We start from the raw sequence: 24,673 nt of genomic DNA on the forward strand, positions 1-24,673 counted from the left end.
TAGGATCAACTCCCAGAGCACAACCTTGTATGCTCCCCAAATCAAAAGAAAAAAATAATTAAAAATATAATAATAGGGCCCGGAGAGATAGCACAGCGGCGTTTGCCTTGCAAGCAGCTGATCCAGGACCTAAGGTGGTTGGTTCGAATCCCGGTGTCCCATACGGTCCCCCGTGCCTGCCAGGAGCTATTTCTGAGCAGACAGCCAGGAGTAACCCCTAAGCAATGCTGGGTGTGGGGCCCCCCCCAAAAAAAATATATATAATAATAGCAGGGGCCAGAGTGGTGGCACAAGCGGTAGGGCATTTGTCTTGCACATGCTAACCTAGGATAGACTGTGGTTTGATTCCCCAGTGTCCCATACGGAATCCCAAGCCAGGAGTGATTTCTGAGCGCAGAGCCAGGAGTAACTCCGGAGTATCACCAGATGTGGCTCAAAAACCAAAATAATGATAATAATAATAATAATAATAGCATACTGGACCCCATCAATCTAGGTAGCAGAAGGAACTAATTGAAATTGGCCTAAAATACTGGTTTTCCGCTTAGGTAAATAACATGCTTGTTATTTATTTGTTTTGTTTGTTTGTTGTTTTAGTTTTTTTTTTTTTAGCCAGGACTTATTCCTGGCTCTGCACTCAGGGATCATTCTGGCAGGGCTCCGGTGACAATATAGGGTGCCCAGAATTGAACCCAGGCCTGCCTTGTGCAACGCAAGCACCCTACCCACTATACTATTTCTGGTCCATTGTTTATTTAAAAAAAAAAAAAAAAAAAAAACAGATACTCCATGAAAAGCAAAGTGGATAAAAGTTAAGAGTCTTGGACCAGGGCCAGAGAAACAGAGCAGAGGTTATCGGTGTGACCTAGTAGGTGGCTGCAGCTGTGGCCCTGGTTCAAATTTTGGTGGTCTCTATCACCACTGCCAGGTACACGCCCTGCAACACAGAGTTAGGAATGACCCCTGTACACCCTGCACTCTCCCCCAGAAAGATAACTTTGACTAGAGAGAGAGAGAACACAGGGGTAAAGTGATTTGCACATAGCTGACCGCAGTTTGATTTTTAGCACTAGATATAAGAACTATAAGATATAAGAACTAGATATAAGAACAAGATATAAGAACTTGATTCCCAAGTACAGAAGAGGAAGGATGGAAGGGAGGGAGGAAAATGGGAAGGAAGGGAAGAGGGAGGAGGAATAGAAGGAAGGAAGAGTGGGTTTGACATCCGCTAGTCTGTAATGCCTAATTTAGGTCAGGATACTGCATAGCCCCTTATGCCAGAAGATGCCCCATGCCACCTCCTTGAGCCTCCTTTTTGTGGGAAGAACATACCTGGTAGTGCTCAGGGCTTACTGCTGTCTCTGTGCTCAGGGCTCACTCCTGCCAGGGCTTGGGGGATCATATGGGATGCTGGGGATTAAACCCAAGTCAGCCGCATGCAAGGCAGATTCCCTCCCTGCTTGGCCCCCTCTTTGGGGCCACTGGCCCTGAAGTTCACCCCATTCTGACATTTGTCACCGCCAACTGTTTCAATGGTGGAAATTAACTGAAGGGGTCGGTGCTCTCTGCTGGCTTCTCTCCACTCTGTGCCTGAGAGCCAGTGGATTTTGCATTCCTGCGGTTTACCTTTTTGTAGTGGTGGCTACTTTATTAATCCTTCTGCTCATTTCTTACTCAGAAATGTTAGCATTAGCTTCATTTCTTATAACTGGTTGTTTTTTTGAGGGCCAGTGTGGAGGCCACACCCAGCCATGCTCAGGGCTTGCTCTTGGCTCTTTGCTCAGGAATTATTCCTGATGGTGCTCGGGAGATCCTTTGAGATGCTGGGGATCAAACTCTGGTCAGCATGTACGAGGCAAGCATCCAGCCTTCTATCACGGACCCATTTCCCATTTCTCACAGCCTTGTGTGCTGTGCCAGGTACTATCCAACCCTTTGACAAATCCAGCTTGTCAGAGACCAGCCCAGCGCATTCTTTTCCTGCCTGAGAAATGTCTAGGGCATGGGCAGCATGAGAAAGGGCCTGTGATTCCTGTTTCCCAAGTATGTTCTCCGTGAGTGGAAGCTGAATTTTGACTGATGTCCTAAGTCTACTGCGCTGACCATATGGGCCTGTTAATACCGCATACCTCCTTGGTGCCAGGGCACTGAATCAGCCTGATAATCCTGAGCAAACTCCACCTGACCTCATGGTTTGCTTTTCAGCTACTGCTGGATTGAGTGCACTGGCCGTGTGTGTTGTTTTTGCATCTACATTCAGGAGGTGTGGGGCGTTGGAGTCCCAGCATTATTAGGTTCAGAGACCAGAGTCTACAGACCTCGGGGGATGGCACGGGCAGCCTTGTCAGGTTTCTGAAGGAGCCATGTGGAATTGGTGTCACTTCCTCCCCATGTTGGCTACTGTCTTGATCCTGGGCCTCATTGTGGTGAAGGTTTTAACTTCTGATTGAACTTCTTTTAGGGAACTCTGCGGCTTGGCCAATCAGAATGTCTAAAGGATCAAATGAGGCACTTTTCCAGGCCCTGTGTTGGTTTATTCTTGTCCTCTTTCCTTTTTCTCCTTACCAGTCTGGCCCTAGAGCGATGGTATTTGAAGACAGCATTTGGATTAGGAGTTCAGAGATGCAAATTAAGAGGTGACTAGAATGTTTTGTTTTGTTTTGGGGAACCATACTCAATAGCACTCAGGGGTTACTTCTGCTCTGAGCTTAGGAATTACTCCTGGGGATCGAACCCAGGCCAGCCGCCTGCAAGGCAAATGACCTCCTCCATATATTATTGCTCCAGTTCTAGATGGATGTTTGTTGTTTGGGGGCCACAACAGGCAGTACTGTGGAGGTGCTCCCAGCTCAGTGTTTGGGTTTCGCCCTGTGGAAGAATGTGATTTAGAGGGACCATATGGTACCCGGATGGGACCCCAGCCTCTGAGTCCAAAGCCTACACTCCCAAAGTGCAGGATGTTTAGAGAGAGGAGAGACTCTTTTTTTTTTTTTTTTTTTGAGCCACATCCAGCGGTGCTCAGGGATTACTCCTGGCTGTCTGCTCAGAAATAGCTTAGCTCCTGGCAGGCACGAGGGACCATATGGGACACCAGGATTTGAACCAACCACCTTTGGTCCTGGATTGGCTGCTTGCAAGGCAAACGCCGCTGTGCTATCTCTCCGGGCCCGAGAGAGATACTCTTGTCTGAGGATGTCTTTCACCATGTGTCTTTGGGTTGAGCCAACCATACCCCTGTTTCTCTGCTCTGGCTGGGCAAATCGGGCCATTCAGACATCTGTGCTTTGAAGCTCCTTTGAGCTCCTGGGCCATGAGTTCAATGTCTGTCCTGTAAATTAGCTCAGACCTCAGTGGGACAGAAGGGACAGGCTCCCACACCGTCATTGAGTTCAGATCCGCCTTCTGTGTGGGGACCGCATCTCCCCACAGTACACACACTGCCAGCACCTCCCAGGATAGCCGGTGCACAGGCTTCCCTCTCCCCAGTAACAACTCCACTCCCCCCTGCATGGGACCCCTGCTTAGGACTCTGCACCTGGTCCAGCTGCTTCTCCTGGCCCTCATCAAGGGGGCAGCTCTTCCCCTGGGTACTCCTGATGGATGCCAAGTGTGGCGCTTAGTGCTTGTTTTGGGGAAGCTTTTTTTTGTTTGGCTAAGCGCTCAGAAATTGCTCCTGGCAATTGCCCCTGGGGACCATATGGGACGGGAGGGGGATCAAACCGCAGTCCTTCCTTGGCTAGCTCTTGCAAGGCAGACACCTTACCTCTAGCACCACCTGGCCAGCCCCTTGAGGGAAACTTTTTTTTGTTGTTGTTGTTTTGGGTCACACCCAGCATGCTCAGGGGTTACTCCTGGCTCTGTGCTCAGAAATTGCCCCTGGCAGGCACGGGGGTCCATATGGGATACCGGGATTCGAACCACTGTCCTTCTGCATGGAAGGCAAACGCCTTACCTCCATGCTATCTCACCGGCCCGGGCAGGTGGGGGGGGCGGAGAAACTTTTGATGGCTGTGGAGGGTTCATGCTGTTTGGGGAAGCTCAGAAAGGCTTTGGTGAGGTCATGATGGTTTTTGAGACATTGTACTGGCTTTGGGAGGCTGGGAGGCTTTGAGATGAAGGGGCCCTTTAACTTTCCCTCAAGTCCCCAAGAAGTCAGTTGGCTGAACCCATCTCCCAGGCCCAGATGTGCCCTGTCAGGACCAGGGGCTGCAGTGGGGACCATTCTGGTGGCTCCCAGGCTTCACTTCTCAGTTCCTGCCAACAGCTGTCTGCTCTGAAGGAATCTGAGGTAGGCATTCTGCCTTCTCGCTCTCTTCTTTTTGTTTTTATTTTGGGTTTTTTTGGGGGGACACACTTAGTGATGCTCAGGGGCTATGCGCTCAGAAATCACCCCTGGCTTGGGGGACCATATGGGATGCCGGGAGATCGAATCTGGGTCTGTCCTAGGCTAGCGCACAAGTCTCACTTTCTTCTTTTTTTTTTTTTTTTTTTTTTTTGGTTTTTGGGCCACACCCGTTTGACGCTCAGGGGTTACTCCTGGCTATGCGCTCAGAAATCGCCACTGGCTTGGGGAGACCATATGGGACGCCAGGGGATCGAACCTCGGTCCGTCCTACGCTAGCGCTTGTAAGGCAGACACCTTACCTCTAGCGCCACCTTCCCGGCCCCTGTATGGACGCATAGTGAGGAGTGGGGTGCAGGGGAAGATGAGGCACCCCAAGCTCGGCAATAATTCATTTTTTGTTTTTTTGTTTTTGTTTTTTGTTTTTGGGTCACACCCGGCAGCACTCAGGAGTTACTCCAGGCTCTATGCTCAGAAATCACTTCTGGCAGGCTCAGGGGACCATATGGAATGCTTGGGATTCAAACCACCATCCTTCTGCATGCAAGGCAAAAGCCTTGCCTCCATGCTATCTCTCTGGCCCCAATAATTCGGTTTTATTAGAGTGACAGTTATAGCCCCACTGGCCCTGAACATTGTGCCAAGCATTCAGGGGAGCAATGGGGTCTCCCTACTTGGAGCTGGGCCAGTCCCACTGAGATGACAAACAGCCACCAGGCTCTCTCTGCCTATGGTGGGTGCTGAGCACCCCCCCACACCACCAGTGCCTGCTTCTTTCTCATCCACATCATTCCTTAGACTCAGAGTTCCACCAAGCCCAGTATCCAGGAGGTTGGGGGCAGCTGTGTGTGTGCAATGACCTGGGCTCATTGTGGGTCCTTGTGGGCTCCGTTCCTCCTGTGTGCTTCTCGATCTGTGGTCGCCTCTGAGGCCTAGGGTCCTGAAACATGAAATGGCTCTTAGGGTTGTGTAAGACTCAGTCTCCGAAGGCTCAGAGCAATAGCACAGAGGGTAGGTGTTGGCCTTGCACATGGCTGACCTGGGTATTCCCCAATATTCCATCTGGTCCCCCAAGCCTGCCAGGAGTAGTTTCTGAGTACAAAGCCAGTCGTAACCCCTGAGTACTGCTGGGTGTGGCTAAAAAGAAACAACAAACAAAAACCCAAAAACTCGTCTCTGTTTTGGGAGATGGCACAGATTTCGGGCATATCACATACCCAAAGGTTCTTGGGCCCTCACATGGAACCACCAGCAGAACTAGCCGAAAACCATCTGGAGCACTCAGTTCCGGACCCTGAACACTACGTGGGGACCCTCCCTCAGTGAAAAGGCTCATCTCCACTGTGCAGCGGCTCTCAGCCGCCTGCATTCCTGAGCCCAGACCTCCTTGCTCTCTCCTGCCCAGAGCCCTTCTCTCTCTGATGGGTGCAGGGGAGATCCTGCCGACATGACTACAGCCCATAGGGCCTCTCTTCAGAGCTCAATGCTCCCTCTCCTGGCCTCCTTTGGGGATCCTGCAGGTTTGGCTCCATTCACAGGATGCTGGTCTGCTGGGCCAGTGCCCTGGAATCTGGCTCCAAGCATGGGTGAATGTCCATGATTATGCTCATGGGCCCAACTCAGAACGGGCAAGGGCCACCAAGGGGACATGGATGTTAGATCAAACCTGTGACCAAGAGCAGCCAGTCCAGCTGGGAAGCAGGCAGTGGGAGCGAGCGTGAGGGAGGAGACAGGACTGGGCCAGTGCATTGGAATGGCCCGTTTACACTGCAGCAGGGAGCTGGCTGACTGCAACACAAGCAGAACTGAGGTCTGAGGTCTCTGATTTCTTGCAGGCTCACCCAGCAGGTTTGGGCATCCTTTGGGAGAGAGCATTAGAATATGGCTGGAAAGTTCATGAACCTACAGTTCCCCCAGGGGACCAAATCCAAAGGCACGGGTTTGGCTACCAGCCATGCAGGCCTGCATCTGGGGCGACTATTGGGGGGTCAGGGCACTTCCCCATGAGCCTCAGCCCCCTCCTCTGTTTTGAGCTCTAAAGCTTTCAAATGAGGATTTGTTTTCTGAGCCGGCACCCTCGGCCCTGGCTTCCTTCCTGGTGACCGACTCACCCTGATTCAGCACCGGGTCCCTTGGCCAACTTTGCTCAGGTCAAGGAAGGGTGGAAGGTAAATGCAACCCACGGAGGCTTCCCGGAGGAGGCTTCCTGCTCTCATGTGTGGTAAACAGTTGATGTGGAAATTGCTCTACAGCTCTGCCTCCTCTTCCCTTCCTGATGTAAGGAGCTGTGTTCTTAGTGGCCACTGCTTTACACCTGTTCTGGGCTGCCCGCAGGCCCTGTGATGGCTCTCAGACACCACGAGAGTAATGTCAGACTATTTCTCGTTTTCTCTCTTCTCCTGCCTTTTCTGGTAGCTCTTTGTTTTGAGGCCACACCTGGTGATGCTCAGGTTTGACTCCTGGCTTTGCATTCAGGGGTCATTCCCAGTCGGGATCAGGGTGGGAACCCGAGTCAGCCACATGCAAAGCAAGCGCCCTCCTGACTGAGCTGTGGCTCTACACCCCCCCTCCACCTTCCCATCCCATGGTCTTTCATGAAGAAATGTGGCTGCTGATCTGACTTGGATGGAAGGTCACATCAGTGACCCTCTCTGGGGTCCAATGGTACAGTTGAGGACCCTGAGAGGGACTCACTACAGAGGCTGGTTGCTTCCACTCCTTCCCCAGAGCCCTCTCGGCCCATGTTCACCCTCTGTTCACTGAGCCTCATGCGAAGGGCTGCCAGCAGGAGGCCCCCCCCACACACCCCCAAGAGAAAATCTTTTTTTGAGGGGGCTGGGGTCACACCCAGCAGCGCTCAGGGGTTCCTCCTGGCTCTACACTCAGAAATCGCTCCTGGCAGGCTCGGGGACCATATGGGATGCCAGGATCCGAACCACCATCCTTCTGCATGCAAGACAAACACCCCACCTCCATGCTATCTCTCTGGCCCCCCGAGAAAAGTTCTTGGGGTGTTCTTCATGGAGATCCTTTCCCAGCAAGTCAGCGGCTCTTCCTTTGACTTCTAGGCCATTCTGTGAGTGGCCGTAGAAATGACCCGACTCTCAGGAACACCCCACAAATCCTGGCTGCTGGGGCCATCCTGCGGTCTCCTGAAGGCCGTGGCAGGAGAGGGAAGTGCCCTGAGCATGAAGTGCAGAGCTGCAGAGTCATGACTCAGCCTGGGATCCCTGTGTGGTGTGGCAATTGCCTCGATTGCAGAATCAGGTGACGAAGGTGGCTTCCACCCGGCCCGGAAACCCGTCAGGCTGCCTGGACGTGTCTAGCCCGCCCTGCCCACCCAGGGCCTGGGTGAAAGGATCAGGGGAGCCACTGTCCAGGAAACGAAGCTGATATGTTGGGGGTTCCCCAAGCCCACCCTCTACTCAATGGTTCCGTCAGCCAGCTGACTTCCGATTGCGGTTTTTCTAGCCAAGTTATATAGACGGGAACCCGTGAAAGAGAGAGTGGAGCCCAGGGGACCCTCCTGCCAGAGTCCCAGGGGCACCATCCCTCTCTTCTAGCCTGCACACTGAGGCCTCAAGGAAGACCAGGTTCTTAGGGTTTTGAGTGGAGTTGGTCTTGCAGGTACCAAATCTCTTACTATACCTAGCCCACCTGCCACCTGCCACCACTGGCCTCATGAATGCTCCTTCCCTGGTGCTAAACCATCTTCTGGCCCTGGGTTTGCAGAGGCCTCCAGGCAGCTTCCTGGCCTTTGGACTTTGCAGGGTGAGGGCTAGCTGGCTAGCCGCCTAGTATGGGAAAGGTGGACTCCCACTTATCTTCCCTGGACTATTAGAAGATTCTGGATGGTTCTGGGCACCTGAGACTTTCTTCCTCACATGTCTAGGCTGCTACTGGCCCAGCCACAACCTCTCTGTCTCTCCCTCTCCCTCTCCCTGCTGACGTTTTTTTTTTTTCTCTCTCTCTCTATCTCCCCCACAGTTGAGTGATCAGGATGGGGGAGTCCGGTGTGGACAGCGGCACGCCAGATGTGGGGAGCGAGGAGGTGTCTCTCTTCAGCATGGCGGACATGGTCCTGTTCTCCCTCATCGTGGGCCTGCTCACCTACTGGTTCCTCTTCAGGAAGAAGAAGGAGGAGGAGCCCGAGTTTACCAAAATCCAGCCAGTGTGAGTCTCTATTCCATTGTCGCCTTGACTGCCCACTTGGCTGCCAGGGGGAGCTGGCAAGGCAGGGCTAGATGAATGCAGGGCCTGGCAGTGCTGGGACTGTCCTGGGTTCCACTCCGGTCCAAGCCACCTTGCCTGTGATCACCTCGCCTGTGACCACCTCAGGGGCCCTGGAGAAGAAAGAAAGGGTCAGGACTGGGTACTCCCGCCCAGGGGTTCACCCCACCAGGACAGTTTTTTGGTTTTTCCGGCCACACCCGTTTGATGCTCAGGGGTTACTCCTGGCTAAGCGCTCAGAAATTGCCCCTGGCTTGGGGGGGGCCACTTGGGACGCCGGGGGATCGAACTGCAGTCCTTCCTTGGCTAGTGCTTGCAAGGTAGACACCTTAACTCTAGTGCAACCTCACCGGCCCCCCACCAGGAGAGTTTTCCTTTAAGGGCCACCGATGTCTGTCTCCCAGTACCTGCTTGTTTTTCTTCTTTAATAAAGAGCATGGTTTTAGGTCCAGAGATTCCTTAGTTGGTGATCAGGGATTGACCATAGGATGGAGACCCACTGCTCAGTGCTCACGCTGGATACTGCGGGCCTTGGCCCTGTCTGCTGAGCTGGAGTCTTTGGTATCAAAGTTCAGGTCCCCGGCACCACCCTACCCCAGGTGCCAATGACATGCCCAAGCTGTTTCTGCACATCCGAGCAGCTGACTGAGAGCTGGGTGCTCCCTGGGGTCTGGAGTCCAAGTGCTAGGCATTTGGGTTCCTTCTGTATTCACTAGGGCCCATGCTAGGGCTTTTTTCTTTTCTTTTTTCTTTTTTGCTTTTTGGGCCATATCCGGTGATGCTCGGGGGTTACTCCTGGCTATGCGCTCAGAAATTGCTCCTGGCTTGGGGGACCATATGGGACGCTAGGAAATCAAATTATAAGACAAATGCCCTACCGTTTGTGCCACTGCTCCGGCCCCATTAGCTAGAGCTTTTTTGTTTTGTTTTTGAGCCACACCCGACATTGCTGAGGCTCTGCACTCACAAATCACTCCTGGCAGGCTTGGGGGACCATATGGGATGCCAGGGATCGAAATCAGGTCAGCTGCGTGCAAGCCAAGCATTCCCACTGTGCTCTCGCTCCGGTTCTGCTAGGGCACTCTCCATTTACTCCCCGAGGAATGAGCAAGTTGATACTGCAGGGTGCCACTCCACTCTGCTCTGTTACTTTCTCAGTCACTTTTGGGGGTTTTAGGGTTCAGTACTGTCACATTAGCATAGCAGCAGCAAAGACAAGGAACTTTTCCCTTTACCGTTATAGATTCCTTGTATTTCTCATTGTTGTGTTGGCTGAGTGCTTCAGAACTAAATGAATAGAAGCAGGAAGAGTTGATAGCTATGTCTTGCTTTTGATCTTTTTATTGGGGGTGGGCAGGAGGGTAGTTGGGCCACACCTGCCAGTGCTCCGGGCTTAATCTGGTGCTGCACCCAGGGCTCACTCCTAGTGTGCTCGGCGGACCATAGAGGGTGCCGGGGATCGAACCCAAGTCAGCCACCTGCCAGGCAAGTGCCTTCTACACTGTACAAGTGCTCCAACTCCTTGCTTCTAATTGTGATGAGAAAACCCTTAGTTGGATGTCATTAGCCAATGGTCTGTAGCCTGTGGTCTTCCTCATGCTGCAATGCATTTCTTCCGCCCCACGGTATTAGGGTACTTGTCCTAAATGGGCAGACAAAAACTTTGTAGATGCACCCCTGAAGATGCCATGTGTCATAGGAACTGCATGTGTTTGCTGTCCCATGTCCTCTACCTCAGGCTCCCTCTGGACAGGGTCTAATCCTCCCAGTGTGTCGGGGTGTGACATTTTATCTTTTGGGGGGGGGGGCTATCATACCCGGCAACGCTCAGAGGTTACTCCTGGCTCTATGCTCAGAAATCGCTCCTGGTAGGCTAGGGGGCCCATATGGGATGCTGGGATTTGAACCACCGTCCTTCTGCATGCAAGGCAAATGCCCTATCTCCATGCTATCTCTCCGGCCCTTATCTCTCTCTCTCCATTTCTCTCTCTCCATTTCTCTCTCTCCATTTCTCTCTCTCCATTTCTCTCTCTCTCTCTCTCTCTCTCTCTCTCTCTCTCTCTCTCTCTCTTGTCTTTAGATATAGTGGTTCTGTCTATGGTCATCCCCTGGTTCACTCCATGGTCATCCTGCAGTTTTGTCCTATGGTTGCCCTGTGGTTCGTCCATGGCCGACCTGTGGTTCTGTCCACAACTGTCCTTGTGGTTCTGCTCGTGACCACCCCATAATGCTATTGCTCTATTGCTTGAGACCTTATCAGTGGATATTGGAACACATCAGTCCTGCTGAGTCCTAGATGAGTCCTAGATCAGACAGCTCATCCCTGTGTCTGTAGCTGGAAGTGCATCTTACCTGTCACCCTCAGGCTGTGGCCTGTGTCCAGCCACTCTGTTGGGACCTGTGTTTGTCCCAGGTCCTGCTGCTGGCCTCAGACCTTTCTCTGCAGATCATGGAAGGTCTTTGCTACTATTGCTGCAGATAAGGCTTCTACCCCCATTATCTCTTCCCCTCTGGGACCACTCTGAGGCAGGGGCCAACGAGCCCCACAAAATTAAGGAAAAGAGAACTAGACTACAGGTGACAGAGTCAGACCAAACTGGGGAAATAGAAACACCACCAAGCTAATGCCACCACCTGAAGAGGCCTTGGAAGGGGTGTGAAAACAGTCCTTGTTAAAGTAGGGAGAGCAACTGATGAACAAAATTGAGTGTTTCCAGCAAGGACAGAACAGGCAGTACAGCCACTGGCCTCCATAGCTGTGTTGAAAGCACAGTATAAGGGCCGAAGTGGTTGGACAGTGGATGGCACGCTTACTTTACATGCAGTCAACCTGGGTTCCATCCCTGGCATCACATATGGTCCCTCAAGCCCAGCCAGGTGTGATGCTTGAGTGTAGAACTAGGAATAAACCTGAGCACTGCTGGGGGTGGCCCATAAATGGACACAGTGTTGAAAGAAAGTACCGTAGAGGTTGAGCATCTAGCAGCGTGAGCAGAATCCAAGAGTTAGAAAACACTCAAACAAACCATTTAGAATGGAAAGGACAAAAACTAGTCTAGGGGGGCCAGGAAGATGGTACAGAGGGATGGCTGATAGACTTTGCCTGCAGGAGGCCTGGGTCAGAACCCATGGGCCAGTAGGGATTGGGTTTGGCCCCCACTACAGGAAAGTGGGTGTGCATGGCAGAGGGAGGTGGGTTCACAGCTCTGAGGTACTGTCAGATGTCCCCCTTCCAGTGACCATTCCACCAGCATCAGGTTTTTGCCCCCTTCCTGCCCAGCTCTGCTCCTTTATATCCCTTGGACTGAGCCATTGGCTCACGCTGGCGTCCTTTTTGTTTCTGCTTCTCAACCTTCCCTCCCCAGTAATGGACTCTTCGTGAGTTTGTGCAGACATGAGTGCCCTTGCCCCACATCTTTGATGTTTCCAGCACCAAACCTTGAATCAAGTGACCCAGGTTGTCGAGTTGGGCCTAGTTGATTGTTCTCTCTCATTACCTGTCGCCACCCCATTGCCAATTGTGGGGGGATCATCTGAGCTCAGTTTCCAGAAGTTCTTCCCAGCACAACTGTGCCCTCTCTTGATGCTTCCTATGGGAGTTCCAGTGCTCCTGGCCCCCAGTGGTTGTGAGGGGCCTGGGAGCTGTCCTCACGGTCAGTTCTGCTTACCTCTGTTCCCTGCTGTAGTCAGCCTGGCCGTTTCTAGACCCACTGCATTGGCTCTTCTCTCTCCTCCCAGACAGCTCACTCGCTCACTCAGCTCCTGTGATCTTATCTCTCTCTTCTGGCAGCTGGTCTCTGTCTCCAGACTTTCTTTTCTTGGCAGAGTCTCTTGGCTTTGGGGGCCCTGACCCTGCCTGGAAACATCAGTATCCATGTATCAGTGTCTTCCCCTGGGACCCCCCAAACCAAACCTTGCACCATTGGTATTGGATCGCATCTATGAGTGAGTGAGCCCTTGACCCAGGAGCCGTGCAACCTGAAGACAAGCTGTCCCATTGAGCCCTTTGGAATTGTCTAAAGCTGCAGTGGAAACTTATTAGGAATAGTCTGTCCATCAAAGCACAGTCCAGTGCAATTCACTGATGGGCCACACTGACATCAGCCTATCGGATGCCCTCTCCCAACTGTATTTGGGACACCGTGATCTCGGCTTGGGCTCCTGACAACAGAGGACCCGAGTGCCCTTCCCCCGGGGCCTGTGGGTGGGTGTGTTTATTTTCGCCTTGGGGTGCAGAGAGCGCCCCTACTTCACTCAGCTTGGCACACGGCCTGTCACGGTCAGATACCGTTGAATCTGATGCAGGTTCAGCTTACATGGTTGTTAAATATTTGATCAACCCATTAAGAGCCTGGATTTCACAGGGAAACCCAGACACAGGGCCAGGGTGCAGGCCGGGCTGGCGCCGGATCGCCGGCACCATATTGCCTCCCACCCACCACAAACACACATTTACACATACTCTACTCAACTCACACGCCCACACACAGCCAGCACTGCTGGAAATCACACTTTTGCACACTCATGCTCACATGCACACAGCCAGCACTGGTGGAGTCCATCCCAAACACGCACACACACAACTCACACACATATTCACATTCTCACTCTCACACACACACTCACACCCTCAGCCTGCGTTCTGAAGGAAAATCCAGAGTCGATCTGGGGCCTGTCCCCCTATTCAGTGACTTCCTCCCTAGAAACCTGGTCTGGTCCTCCTTCCCGGTCCCCACCTCTCACTTCTCTGGTGCACCCACCCACACACACACACATACCCCTGCAGGCCTGAGCACGCACACTGGCCTCAGGAAAAACAGCACCTTCTTATGCAACTTCCCAAACAAACAGCCCTGGAGTGACCCGATGCTGCTGCCCGGCCTGGCTTTGGCACCTCAGGAAGCGGTTCTCAGAATCCATGGTGTGGAGACTTGGGACGTTTCCTGGGAAAAAAGGGGGCCTTTGAAACAACATCCAAAAGAGCAAAGGGCCTCTTTTCAAACATCCATGCCCCTGCCCTCTGGGGACCTCCCGGCTTCCAGCACAGCTAATGTTGGGGGGCCTGACACAGTTGTTTTCATTCAGGTCTGGGCTGACCCCCCTTTCTGATACAGAAAGGTGGATCACAGGGCAGCACCTCACTCCCAGAGCTGCCCTGGCCCCCACTCTGGGCCCTCCCACACCCCATACTGCCCCCATCACTGTCCAGCTCCCACTCCCTCCCCACTTCCCGCCATCCTTTCTCAGTGTCCACGCTGGGTACAGCCAGGTTTGGGTGCCCCCAACTCTCATGCGCCCACCTGACTTTGGAGTTATTTGTGGAGTTGGAATTGCCCCCGGCCAGCCTCAGTCTGTCCTTGAGCCATTGAATGAGTCCCTTGCTTATAATTTGTAACTTTAAGGCCCATCCCCTTTCCCAAATACTGTATGGAGCAGCCCAGGGCAGATGGCTTGGACTCCAACGCCCACCCCTCCCCACCATCCCACCCCCTGTGTTTGTTCCTGGGCTCATTGCAGCTCTAAGTATAGAGGTGGGCTGTGGGCAGAGGAATCTAGAGCCCACCTTAGTGGGAGATCAGAAGAGGGCCCCCTGCCATTGAGGGTCCCCCTGGAGCTCTCCCCGGAAGCCACATAAGGTCATGAGACTGTTGGGCCCCAGATTGATAGAGGCTGGAGGAAGGAGACCAGGGGTGGGTCTCAGCACTTGTTTCTCTTACTGTTGGGGCACAGGAGGATCCAGGAGTTCAGCCTGGTGGCCCTGCGGGAGTTTGTCTCTAGCCCCAGAAGGACACTGATACCCCATGTGGTGCCCTTGAGGCCTTTGGGGTATATTGGAGGCAAGAGGATACAGGCTGGGAGCCACTCAGACACAGGGATCTCCCCAAGACAGGGGACCCCGAATCCCCCAGTCTCCTGACTCTCCCGCTGTGTTGAGAACCCAGGTCACTGCAGCTGGCGGCCTGACATACAGGTGGGAAAGATGCCACATAGGCGGTTTGGGGGGGACCCAGAAGGACAGCGCTTCCCATGCCTCGGAGCCTCCTGGTGGTAGACCTGGGTGGGGAGAGAAGCCGAGGCATGGCAGATCAGCTTGCTCAGACGCACAAGCGCTGATTGATGGCCCCAGAGGAACACCGTCACACGTACAGGGGTTCAAGCGTAATTGCCTGGACACACATCCTCAGGAGTGGAGCAAGAGGAAGTGCCATAAGCAGAAAAGGAAGTTGAGGTTCCGTCTTCAGAAATTCTGTCTGGCCTGGCCTGGCTGGGAGGCGGCAGCTGCTCAAAGTGACTCAGCGTGACTCAGCGAAACTTAGATTCGCCCCTCCTGCGCCTTCTCCCCCTTGAGCTGCCTTTTGGGCCTTAATTGGAACCTTTTGTGCTCCCTGCAGGAGCCTGGGCAGACAGCTGCCATGGGGCTGTGTCTGCAGACCCCTCTGAGGGGGGTTCCTGAGCAGAAAGCATCTCCCCCACCCCTGTGGCCCCTGCTCCAGCCCTGGGGAGTGGGGGTGTCCCCCAGTGAGGTGGGGGAGAGGAGCAGCCCTGATCTATTCAGGGCCTCGGTGAGCACCGAAGTCAGCGCTCTCTTCTTCTCCGGAAGGGGGCGGGCAGGGCCAGGGGCCTAGAGCAGCAGTTTCCAAGGAGACCCTGTGGGGCTGGGAAGGCCTCTGCTTCCCCCGGTCCATACTGGGGGGCGGGGTGTGCCCGCACGCAGGGGATCACGGGAGCGCCCAGCTGGAGTCCCGAGTTCTCCTGCCCAGCGGCCAAATGTTGCTGCATTCCCGGATGGGGTCTCGGCTGCAGGCCCTGCCCGGGAGCGTGTGAGGGGCCTCAGGGCACTGCGTAGAGGATGGATCAAGACCCCCACGTCCTGGCTGCTGCCCCCTGGCCCAGGTCCAGGAGCCAGCCCTAAGCTGCGTCTCCCCCTCACCAAGGGCTGGAGTGGGGGTAAGGAGTCATGGGGTGCACATACTCCTCCCCACAGGACGAGCTCCCCCTGAGGTCAGTGCTGGGCAGCACCCTGGGGTGGGTGCGCTGACCCCCTGGGTGCCCCCCATCGAGTGGATGTAAGCCATGAGGTGGGTGTCATGCAGAGTTGGCAGCCAGGCTTGGAGCCCATGTGCCTCTGGCTGGGATTAGGGTGGGGAGACTAGGCTCAGGGCCTCTGCTGCAGAAGCCGCTTTCGAAGGGGTGTAACTGGAGACTCAGGGCCCTACTCATCTGCCCATGTTTTCCTTCCAGTTCTGGGACCCTGATTTGCCTGGATCTTTAGACACGGTCCCTGAGACTCTGGGGAGTGGCCCCCTCTTTTTCCAGCTAGCTCTGTTGTGAAAGGTCTTCAGAGATACTGCATGCATGGCAGGGAGACATCCTCTGGACAGATGTCCATGTGCAGGCCTACAGGGGTCACTCTCTGCTCATTCAAGGCCAACGGGGACTCCCCTCTTGTCCCCCAGTGGGGCTGACCTCCCCCAGCCAGCAGGGCCTGACCCCCACCCACTTTCTCTCCAGGAACTGTCCACCGAGTTGTCATGCCTAGCCACGCCCCTCTGGCAGGGAGACACTTCTCTCCTTCGAATGTTAGGCTACCTAACATGCATGGGGTCAGGAGCCCGGAAGTGCTTTTTTCCCATCTCAGGCTGGTTTGGGGCTGAGCCTAGACAGGATCCCCCCACCCCGCTTGTGCCCCCTGATGCGAGAGACCACCTGTGTCTCCACTGCCCTCTGAGCTCACCTCCCGTGCATGCCCATGCGTCCCTTCCATTGACCAGACCCTTTCCCAATGAGAAGAGACAGTTCCCCTGTGTACATGCCCGGGAAGGGACAGTGCTCTATTGAGGAATGACAGTGCTCTGTTGTGAGGAATCCGTGAGAAGAGAGGACGGACATTCTGGAGGAGGCTGGGACATGTTGGGCTTAGTGTAGCACAGGCTGTGGGGCGCTAATGGCCCTGCTTTCTTCTCTTCTTTAGCGGTCCTTCTTGAGGGTTGCCACATTCGTGCTTGTTTTCTTTTTGTTTTTTGGGAGGAGGGCCACATCCTGCATGTCCAGGAGTTACTCCTCACTCTGCTCAGGAATCATTCCTGGTGGTGTTTGGGGGACTATATAGGATGCTGGGAATCAAACCTGGGTTGTCCGCATACAAGGTGAGCATCACCACCACCACAACAAACTGTACTATTCAGCCCTGCATATTTCTAGTAGGTCTGCTCAAGGATCACTCCTGGCAAACTGGAGTCTGCCAAGCGCAAAGCAAGACACCTCAATTCTTGGGCTCTGGGTCCCCCCAGACCCCTTGTGTGTTTTGTGATACCGAGGGGTGAGGCTCCAGCATTAGAGCATCAGCCTGGCAGGAATGTGGTACCAAGTTTGAGCCCTGGCACCACAAGACTGAGTTCCTGCAGGTACAAGCCCCCAAAGCACAGTTGTATGGAGCACCTGTAAGATGGATTATTGGGGTTGGACCAATAGCACAGTGATAGGGCCAGGTTCAATCCCTGGTATCCCACATGGTCCCCCAAGCCTGCCAGGAACAATTTTTGAGTGCTGAGCCAGGAGTAACCCCTGAGCTCCGCTGGGTGTAACTCAAAAAACAAAACAAAAAAGGATTTCTTTGAGGAACCTGTGTTCTGACTGAAAGTGTTTCCTGTTCCCTAGAGGAACAAGGAGTGGGATGTGGACATGACAGCTGTGAGGAAAAGAAACAATGAACAGTCCCGGGTCCGCCCCCTAGCCCCCCCACGCCAATGGCTCAACTCCTCCTGGCTCCTTCCCTTTTGCCAGGAGACACAGGATCATGGCTAAGTCCAGAACACCTTCCAACAGCCACTTATCCCTCGCCCTAAACCCAGCGCCCCAATCACTGGGGGCCTTTCATGGCTTCACCTGAGAGCTTTAGCGCTTCGTATTACTGCCCTCCTGCAAATCGCCCTTTCCAAGCTCCAGATAACTTGGAAACAGAGATAGCCATGGCCTCGATGCTCTCTGCCTCAGTTGTCCAAGGTTAGCCTTCCTGAGGATGAGCCCTGGGTTCCCCTGGACAGGCAGGATGCCCTGGAGACAGGCACTGTCAGTGGGCACTGCCTACAGCTGAGCAGGGCTCAGGCTGTGGGATCTGGTGTATGTGGAGTCCTACCGAGCCTCCCTGAGGAGGACTTGTGGATGGAGAGGGGAGGAGGGTGGGAACCAGCTTACGTGGCAGCTGCCCCTTAAGGTGACCACTCTGGGCCCTGCTTTATTTCTGTTCTCAAAGTGCTCGCTGGCTTTTGGGTAGCCTCTGTGTGGTATCACTGAACGGTGGGGTTCCTCACATCATCCCGTACCCAGGCACCTGCATGTGTCTCCCCCTGCTCTGACTTCCTGCTCCTTCCCAGGTTCACTATAGAACTTACTGTCTCATTTGTTTTGTTTGGGGGCCACACCCAACAGTGCTAAGGGCTGACTCTGGCTCTGCACTCAGGCATCAGTCTTGGTGGGGCTCCAGGGATCGTATGGGGTGCCAGAGATCAAACCCAGGTTGGATGCCTGCATTGGAAGCTTCTTCCCAATCTTGTTTCTGAGCACAGCCTCCAGGCTATGCACAGGACCCAGATGGAAAGGGGAATAAGTGGAGCTGCACACTAGGGGCTCTGGACAGTGCAGGGCTCAGAGCTGGCACTTACAGCATGACCCAGGGTGGGCCAGGAGTGGCTCCAGGAAGGACAACAGTGCGGTCTATACTCAAGGCTTTGCAAGGGTCCTCAAACTTTTTAAACAGGGGGCCAGTTCACTGTCCCTCAGACCATTGGAGGGTCTGACTATAGTAAAAACAAAACTTATGAACGAATTCTTATGCACACTGCATAGATCTTATTTTGCAATGAAGAAACAAAACAGATGCAAATACAATATGTGGCCCACAAGCCATAGTTTGAGGACCACTGCTTTAGGAGTATAGAGGAACGGTTCTGCCATGTGAGTGATGGTGCTAAGGTGGCGCTAACAGGAAGGAATGGAACCCCAGGTACCTACCGGAAGGGAGTGTGTTGGTATGGAGCTGCTGGGATGGGGGCGTGGGGGTATGGCAGGTTCTAATGGGACTTTTGCACCCTATTTCTGGGTCCTGAGAGCCATATACAGGGGTGGAAGCATGGGCAGTCATTGAGAGACCTCCCAGCTGCTGTCAGAAGCAAAACAGAGGTGAGGGGGAGGTGAAACAGGTTGGGGAGTGGGGCAGGTAACCATCCAGCTCTGCAGGCTTATCCATGTCTCATGGACAGAAGAACCCTGGACGGAGGCCCCATCCCCCCATACAGTATCTGGGGGACCAGACCTGGCCGCAGGGGATGGGAGCAGCAGTTGCACAGCCCCTCACCTCAGCACTTCTGTTTTGCAGGACCACATCAGCCAAGGACAGCAGCTTTGTGGAGAAAATGAAGAAGACGGTGAGTTGCGGTCAGCTCTGCCCAGCGGGCCAGACCTTCCTGTCTGACCCGAGCCAAGCCGAGTCCTTAACAGGACTCAGGACAGAAATAGAGGATGCCCGCCCCACCCCCCACAGCCCATCTGGCTTGGCTGCGTTCAGGGGTGACGGGGTGACCTTTGAAGCAGGGAACAGGATTGTGGCACATCTGGAACCAGCTCTTCATAGTGCTGGCTGAGGGGTTGCGTTGTCACGGTTAGATCCCAGCTCATCTCCACTGGGAAAGTTGCTCCCTTTATTGCTGCTCATCCCAGGCATAGATTGTTCTTTTTTTTTTTTTTTTTTTTTTTTTGGTTTTTGGGCCACACCCAGTGACGCTCAGGGGTTACTCCTGGCTATGCGCTCAGAAGTCGCTCCTGGCTTGGGGGACCATATGGGATGCCGGGGGATCGAACCGCGGTTCGTCCAAGGATAGCGCAGGCAAGGCAGGCACCTTACCTTTAGCGCCACCGCCCGGCCCCTCATAGATTGTTCTAATATCACTTTATGCTCAGGTCAAAAAAATAATTGAGGGGGCCGGGTAGGTGGCGCTGGAGGTAAGGTGTCTGCCTTGCAAGCGCTAGCCAAGGAAGGACCGCGGTTCGATCCCCCGGCGTCCCATATGGTCCCCCCAAGCCAGGGGCGACTTCTGAGCACATAGCCAGGAGTAACCCCTGAGCGTCAAACGGGTGTGGCCCAAAAAAAAAAAAAATAATTGAGAGGCCAGAGCAATAACACAGTGGTAGGGCGTTTGCCTTGCACATGACCAATCCAGGATGGACCCGGTTCAATTTCCGGCATCCCATATGGTCCCCTAAGCCTACCAGTAACAATTTTTGGGCACAGAGCCAGGAGTAACCCCTGAGGGCCACTGGGTGTGGCCCTTCAAAAAAGTTGATTATTAATTTTACTCTTTTGTTTGCTTTGCTTTGTGAGTCTCCCTCAGCGGTGCTCAGGATTTACTCTGGAAATATGGGTATCAGGAATTTAGCCCCATTTAACCTCTTGTAAGGCAAGCACTCTACCTGCTGTACTATTGCTCCGGTCCAAGATTTTACAACTCTGTGTTAGTCTTGGTTTGGGTGTGTTTGAGGGAAATGGACCTTAATGGCAATTGTTTTTTCGTTGTTGTTATTTGGGCCATACCTGGAGGTGCTCAGGGCTTTCTCCTGGCTCTGTAGTCAGGAATCACTTCTGGTAGGCTCAGAGGACAATATGAGATGCCAGGGATTGAACCCAGGTTGGCCTCACGCAAGGCAAATACCTTCCCTGCTGCTTCCCTATTGCTCTGACCCCATGACTGGCAATTCTTGAGTCGCTGACCCAGAGATGTGAGCTGGGGCCCAAGGAGGTGCTGCTGCTCAGGCCATCCAGTGGCACAGAGACCTCCAGAGCTGTCTCTGGAGATGCTCAGAGGCCTATGTACCCCAGGAGCCACCAGAGCTGCCACATCAGGGCATGCGCCCAAACCCTTGTGCTCTCTCTGGCTCTTCTACATTTCTTTTTTTTTTTTTTTTTTTTTGGTTTTTGGGCCACCCCGGCGTTGCTCAGGGGTTACTCCTGGCTGTCTGCTCAGAAATAGCTCCTGGCAGGCACGGGGGACCATATGGGACACCAGGATTCGAACCAACCACCTTTGGTCCTGGATCGGCTGTTTGCAAGGCAAACGCCACTGAGCTATGTCTCCGGGCCCTCTTCTACATTTCTTTTTTTTTTTTTTTTTTTTTTTTTTTTTTTTTTTTTTTGGTTTTTGGGTCACACCTGGCAGTGTTCAGGGGTTATTCCTGGCTCCAGGCTCAGAAATTGCTCCTGGCAGGCACAGGGGACCATATGGGGCGCCGGGATTCGAACCGATGACCTCTTGCATGAAAGGCAAACGCCTTACCTCCATGCTATCTCTCCGGCCCCTCTTCTACATTTCTTAATCCAAAACTTGGCCTGTTGTTTCCACACCTTTTCCTTTTCAAAAAAATTCATCTTTATGGGGCCTGAGTGATAGCACAGTGGTAGGGTGTTTGCCTTGTACGCTGTTTACCCAGGTTCCATCCCCAGTATTCCATATGTCCCCTAAGGCAGACAGGAGAGATGGAACCAAGGGATCCCTGACCCTTAATGGAGCTGAGGTATTGGCCCTTGCTGAATCTCACTGGCTCTCGATGCCCCCACTGACCCTTGCTGATGTCTGGCTCCTAGGGCAGGAACATCATCGTGTTCTATGGATCCCAGACGGGGACTGCCGAGGAGTTTGCCAACCGACTGTCCAAGGATGCGCACCGCTATGGGATGCGGGGCATGGCCGCCGATCCTGAGGAGTACGACCTGGTGAGCCCCCCCTCACCAACCCTGCCACTCACTTCTGTGCCCTGGTCTTTGAACTCTGGACACCCCAGCAGGCAACCTAACCCCAAGGGCACCCCTATGTGTCCCAGGACGCTGTGGGAGGAGCAGGGCTGAGGACTCTGAGTGTTTCTGCCCCTCACCACCCTGGCCCACACCCGGCCCTTGTGCCCCTTGAGGCTGCCCTTTGTGGTCGTCACAGCAGGCCGCACCTCTGGGTTGGGAATGGCGCTGCCTGGTGGGGCACATGGCTGATTCACTGGGCCCCGTACTGCCCCCAGGCCGACCTGAGCAGCCTAGCGGAGATCGAGAATGCCCTGGTCGTGTTCTGCATGGCCACCTATGGCGAGGGTGACCCCACCGACAACGCTCAGGACTTCTATGACTGGCTCCAGGAGGCGGATGCGGACCTGTCGGGGGTCAAGTACGCGGTTAGTCTCCCTTCTCCCCCAAACCCTCGAGCCAGAGCAACATGTCCAGCTCTGGGCATCCTTACCTACCAGGACAGGGGTCTGGCTAGGGCTTCAGAGAAGCCTGGCAGGGAGCGCCTCTCACCCTGGCACTGCCATGTTCTGGAAGGGGGCAACTCAGACCACCCAGCTAGCCCTGCCTCATGGCCCTAGGCCATTGGGCCACGGCTATTCACCCATCTTGGGCACAAGGTCAGAAAGTATGGAGGGGGGAATTCCTACCTAGAGAATTCCCCAAAGCTGAGCTGCCCATACCCACAGGTGTTTGGCCTGGGGAACAAGACATACGAGCACTTCAACGCCATGGGCAAGTACGTGGACAAGCGATTGGAGCAGCTCGGCGCCCAGCGCATCTTCGAGTTGGGCATGGGTGACGACGATGGCAAGTGAGTGTCTGAGACCCCCACCCGCCCTAGCAACCATGGAACCTCCACCTACAGCTAGATGTTTCCTGGCACTGAGCGAGGGTTGAGGGTCTGACTGGGCCTAGTAGCCAGGTTGACCTTGGCCATTGCCACAGGGGGTTCTCAGTGCTGAGTTTACTGTCACCCTTCTCCCCTCTAGCCTGGAGGAGGACTTCATCACATGGAGAGAGCAGTTCTGGCCGGCTGTGTGCGAGCACTTTGGGGTGGAGGCCACGGGAGAGGAGGCCAGGTAAGTGTGTGCAGGAAAGAGGGGAACAGACAGGTGAGTGTATTGGGGTAAATGAGGGCGGGTGGGATGCCCCTCCCTCATCTTCATCTCCCCTTTGCAGCATCCGCCAGTACGAGCTGGTGGTCCATGAGGACATTGATGTGGCCAAGGTGTACACAGGCGAGATGGGCCGCCTGAAGAGCTACGAGAACCAGAAGCCGTGAGTGTGGCCATGCCCTGGGACCCCTCCTTGTCAGGAGGGGGTTGGGGACCCCATCTCATCCGCACTGCATGAGGGCCAAGTCCCTGGCAGGAAGAGGGCATTTTCCCTGTTGATGCTGCTGTCCCGTGTGTGCCCTGTGGGTCCAGCCCACCCCTGAGTCTGGTTCCAGGTCTGAATTTCTGACAGTCTCCTTCAAACCTGCTTAGGCTGTGAACTTTGGGGGCAGGTGCCAACAGCTCTGTCCTCACACTGGTTGGGGTATGCCCTGGGAACCCAGGGCCTCCAAAACACTTAGCTCTTGTGTCTGCAAGGGGTATGTACGAGCTATGCCCACTTTGGGGGACCCTCCTTGACTCGAACCAGGAGACCCCTTCTGGCTGCCACTTCTGAGGCCAGCCCTAGGATACCCAACTGTATGTGACTAGAGTCTGCTGGGGTGGGGAGACCAGCCCAGGGCCCCCCAACTGCTGACCTAGTCCCCTGTGTCCCCCATTCCAGTCCCTTCGATGCCAAGAACCCATTCCTGGCCGCAGTGACCACCAACCGGAAGTTGAACCAGGGCAAGGAGCGCCATCTCATGCACCTGGAACTGGACATCTCAGACTCCAAGATCAGGTGCTGTCCCCCATCCCACATCCCACCCCAAGTCCTGCTCTTGGGCTAAACAGGCCATGCCCCCTCCTCCTCTTGCTGAACCCTGTGTCTCCCCCTCCAGGTATGAATCTGGGGACCACGTGGCCGTATACCCGGCCAACGACTCTACCCTGGTCCAGCAGCTTGGTGAGATCTTGGGTGCTGACCTGGACGTTACCATGTCCCTGAACAACCTGGACGGTGAGCCCTACCCACCATCAGCCAGCACCCCCATCAGCATTGTTTCCCCGAGTCCCTTAGGCCTCATGCCTACGAGCTGCAGGGAACAGGGTCTGCACTCACGCGTGCTAACAGTAGTCGAGGTACTTAGGGACCAAGGGGTCTTCCGCCTTGGTCATGCACCCCACTTGCAGTTTGGGGTCTGCCTTTGCCCACCCTGCTTAATCTCAGGTAGCCTGGCTTCAAGCCCTACAGCGCATTTGGTGGTACAATGGGAGTATGTGTGTGACCACAGTTTGCTGGCATTGGCAGTCTTCTTATGTCGTGGACACAGAACTTTGCTGGGTCTGTGTGGAGCTCCTTAACTCTGCTGGGATGGTTCAAGTAAAACCCGAGTCTGGGTCCAGTTGTGTGCATCTGGGGTGCTGGCGGGCCTGGGATGCTCTGCCTGGCTGCACTGTGATGTGTGCATGTCAGTGTGAAGTGCAGGCCCGCCTATCCCTGTGTCCTCTCAGGAAAAACCATCTAGACCATACCGCAGGACCCCTGGGCCAAGGGAGCGGGTCTGGCATGGCTCTGCAGGAAGGTTTTCTGACACTACCCCAGGAGCAGGGCCCTGGGGTTCTTGACCACCTACCATGGCAGGACACAGGAAGCCCTGGCCACACCGGCCCTGGGGATTGGGAGGGGCTGCAGCAGGGCCCCCACATTCCCTGCAGAGTAGACCTGTGCACCCTTCAATCTGCCCCCATCCCCACAGAGGAGTCCAACAAGAAGCACCCATTCCCCTGCCCCACCACCTACCGCACGGCTCTCACTTACTACCTGGACATCACCAACCCGCCGCGCACCAACGTGCTATATGAACTGGCACAATACGCAACCGCGCCGCATGAGCAGGAGCAGCTGCGCAAGATGGCTTCATCTTCGGGCGAGGGCAAGGTGGGGCTTACCCCAGCACCCCAATCTCTGCACCCCCGGCCGCACTCAGGGGTGCAGCTCCGCTTACCCCGCCTGCCTGTCTCCCCAGGAGCTGTACCTGAGCTGGGTAGTAGAGTCCCGGCGCCACATCCTGGCCATCCTGCAGGACTATCCATCCCTGCGGCCACCTATCGACCACCTGTGTGAGCTGCTGCCTCGCTTGCAAGCACGCTACTACTCCATCGCTTCCTCCTCCAAGG

The 24,673-nt window shown here is 54.6% G+C and overlaps 1 protein-coding gene across 1 annotated transcript in view; it reads left to right on the forward strand.

Moving 5' to 3' along the window:
- LOC126029565 (NADPH--cytochrome P450 reductase) overlaps nucleotides 1–24,673 on the forward strand; it is a 44,315-nt gene that overhangs the window by 18,256 nt on the left and 1,386 nt on the right. Inside the window, exons 2-12 of the mRNA XM_049787854.1 lie at nucleotides 8,333–8,518; nucleotides 18,951–18,999; nucleotides 21,210–21,338; nucleotides 21,635–21,784; nucleotides 22,085–22,209; nucleotides 22,388–22,477; nucleotides 22,578–22,676; nucleotides 23,178–23,294; nucleotides 23,395–23,513; nucleotides 24,253–24,434; nucleotides 24,523–24,672. Of these exons, the coding sequence (XP_049643811.1) occupies nucleotides 8,346–8,518; nucleotides 18,951–18,999; nucleotides 21,210–21,338; nucleotides 21,635–21,784; nucleotides 22,085–22,209; nucleotides 22,388–22,477; nucleotides 22,578–22,676; nucleotides 23,178–23,294; nucleotides 23,395–23,513; nucleotides 24,253–24,434; nucleotides 24,523–24,672 (1,383 nt within the window). The 5' untranslated portion in view covers nucleotides 8,333–8,345. The remainder of the gene's footprint in view (nucleotides 1–8,332; nucleotides 8,519–18,950; nucleotides 19,000–21,209; nucleotides 21,339–21,634; nucleotides 21,785–22,084; nucleotides 22,210–22,387; nucleotides 22,478–22,577; nucleotides 22,677–23,177; nucleotides 23,295–23,394; nucleotides 23,514–24,252; nucleotides 24,435–24,522; nucleotide 24,673) is intronic.

The sequence above is a fragment of the Suncus etruscus genome, chromosome 15 (genome assembly GCF_024139225.1).
Source record: "Suncus etruscus isolate mSunEtr1 chromosome 15, mSunEtr1.pri.cur, whole genome shotgun sequence".
NCBI lineage: Eukaryota > Metazoa > Chordata > Mammalia > Eulipotyphla > Soricidae > Suncus > Suncus etruscus.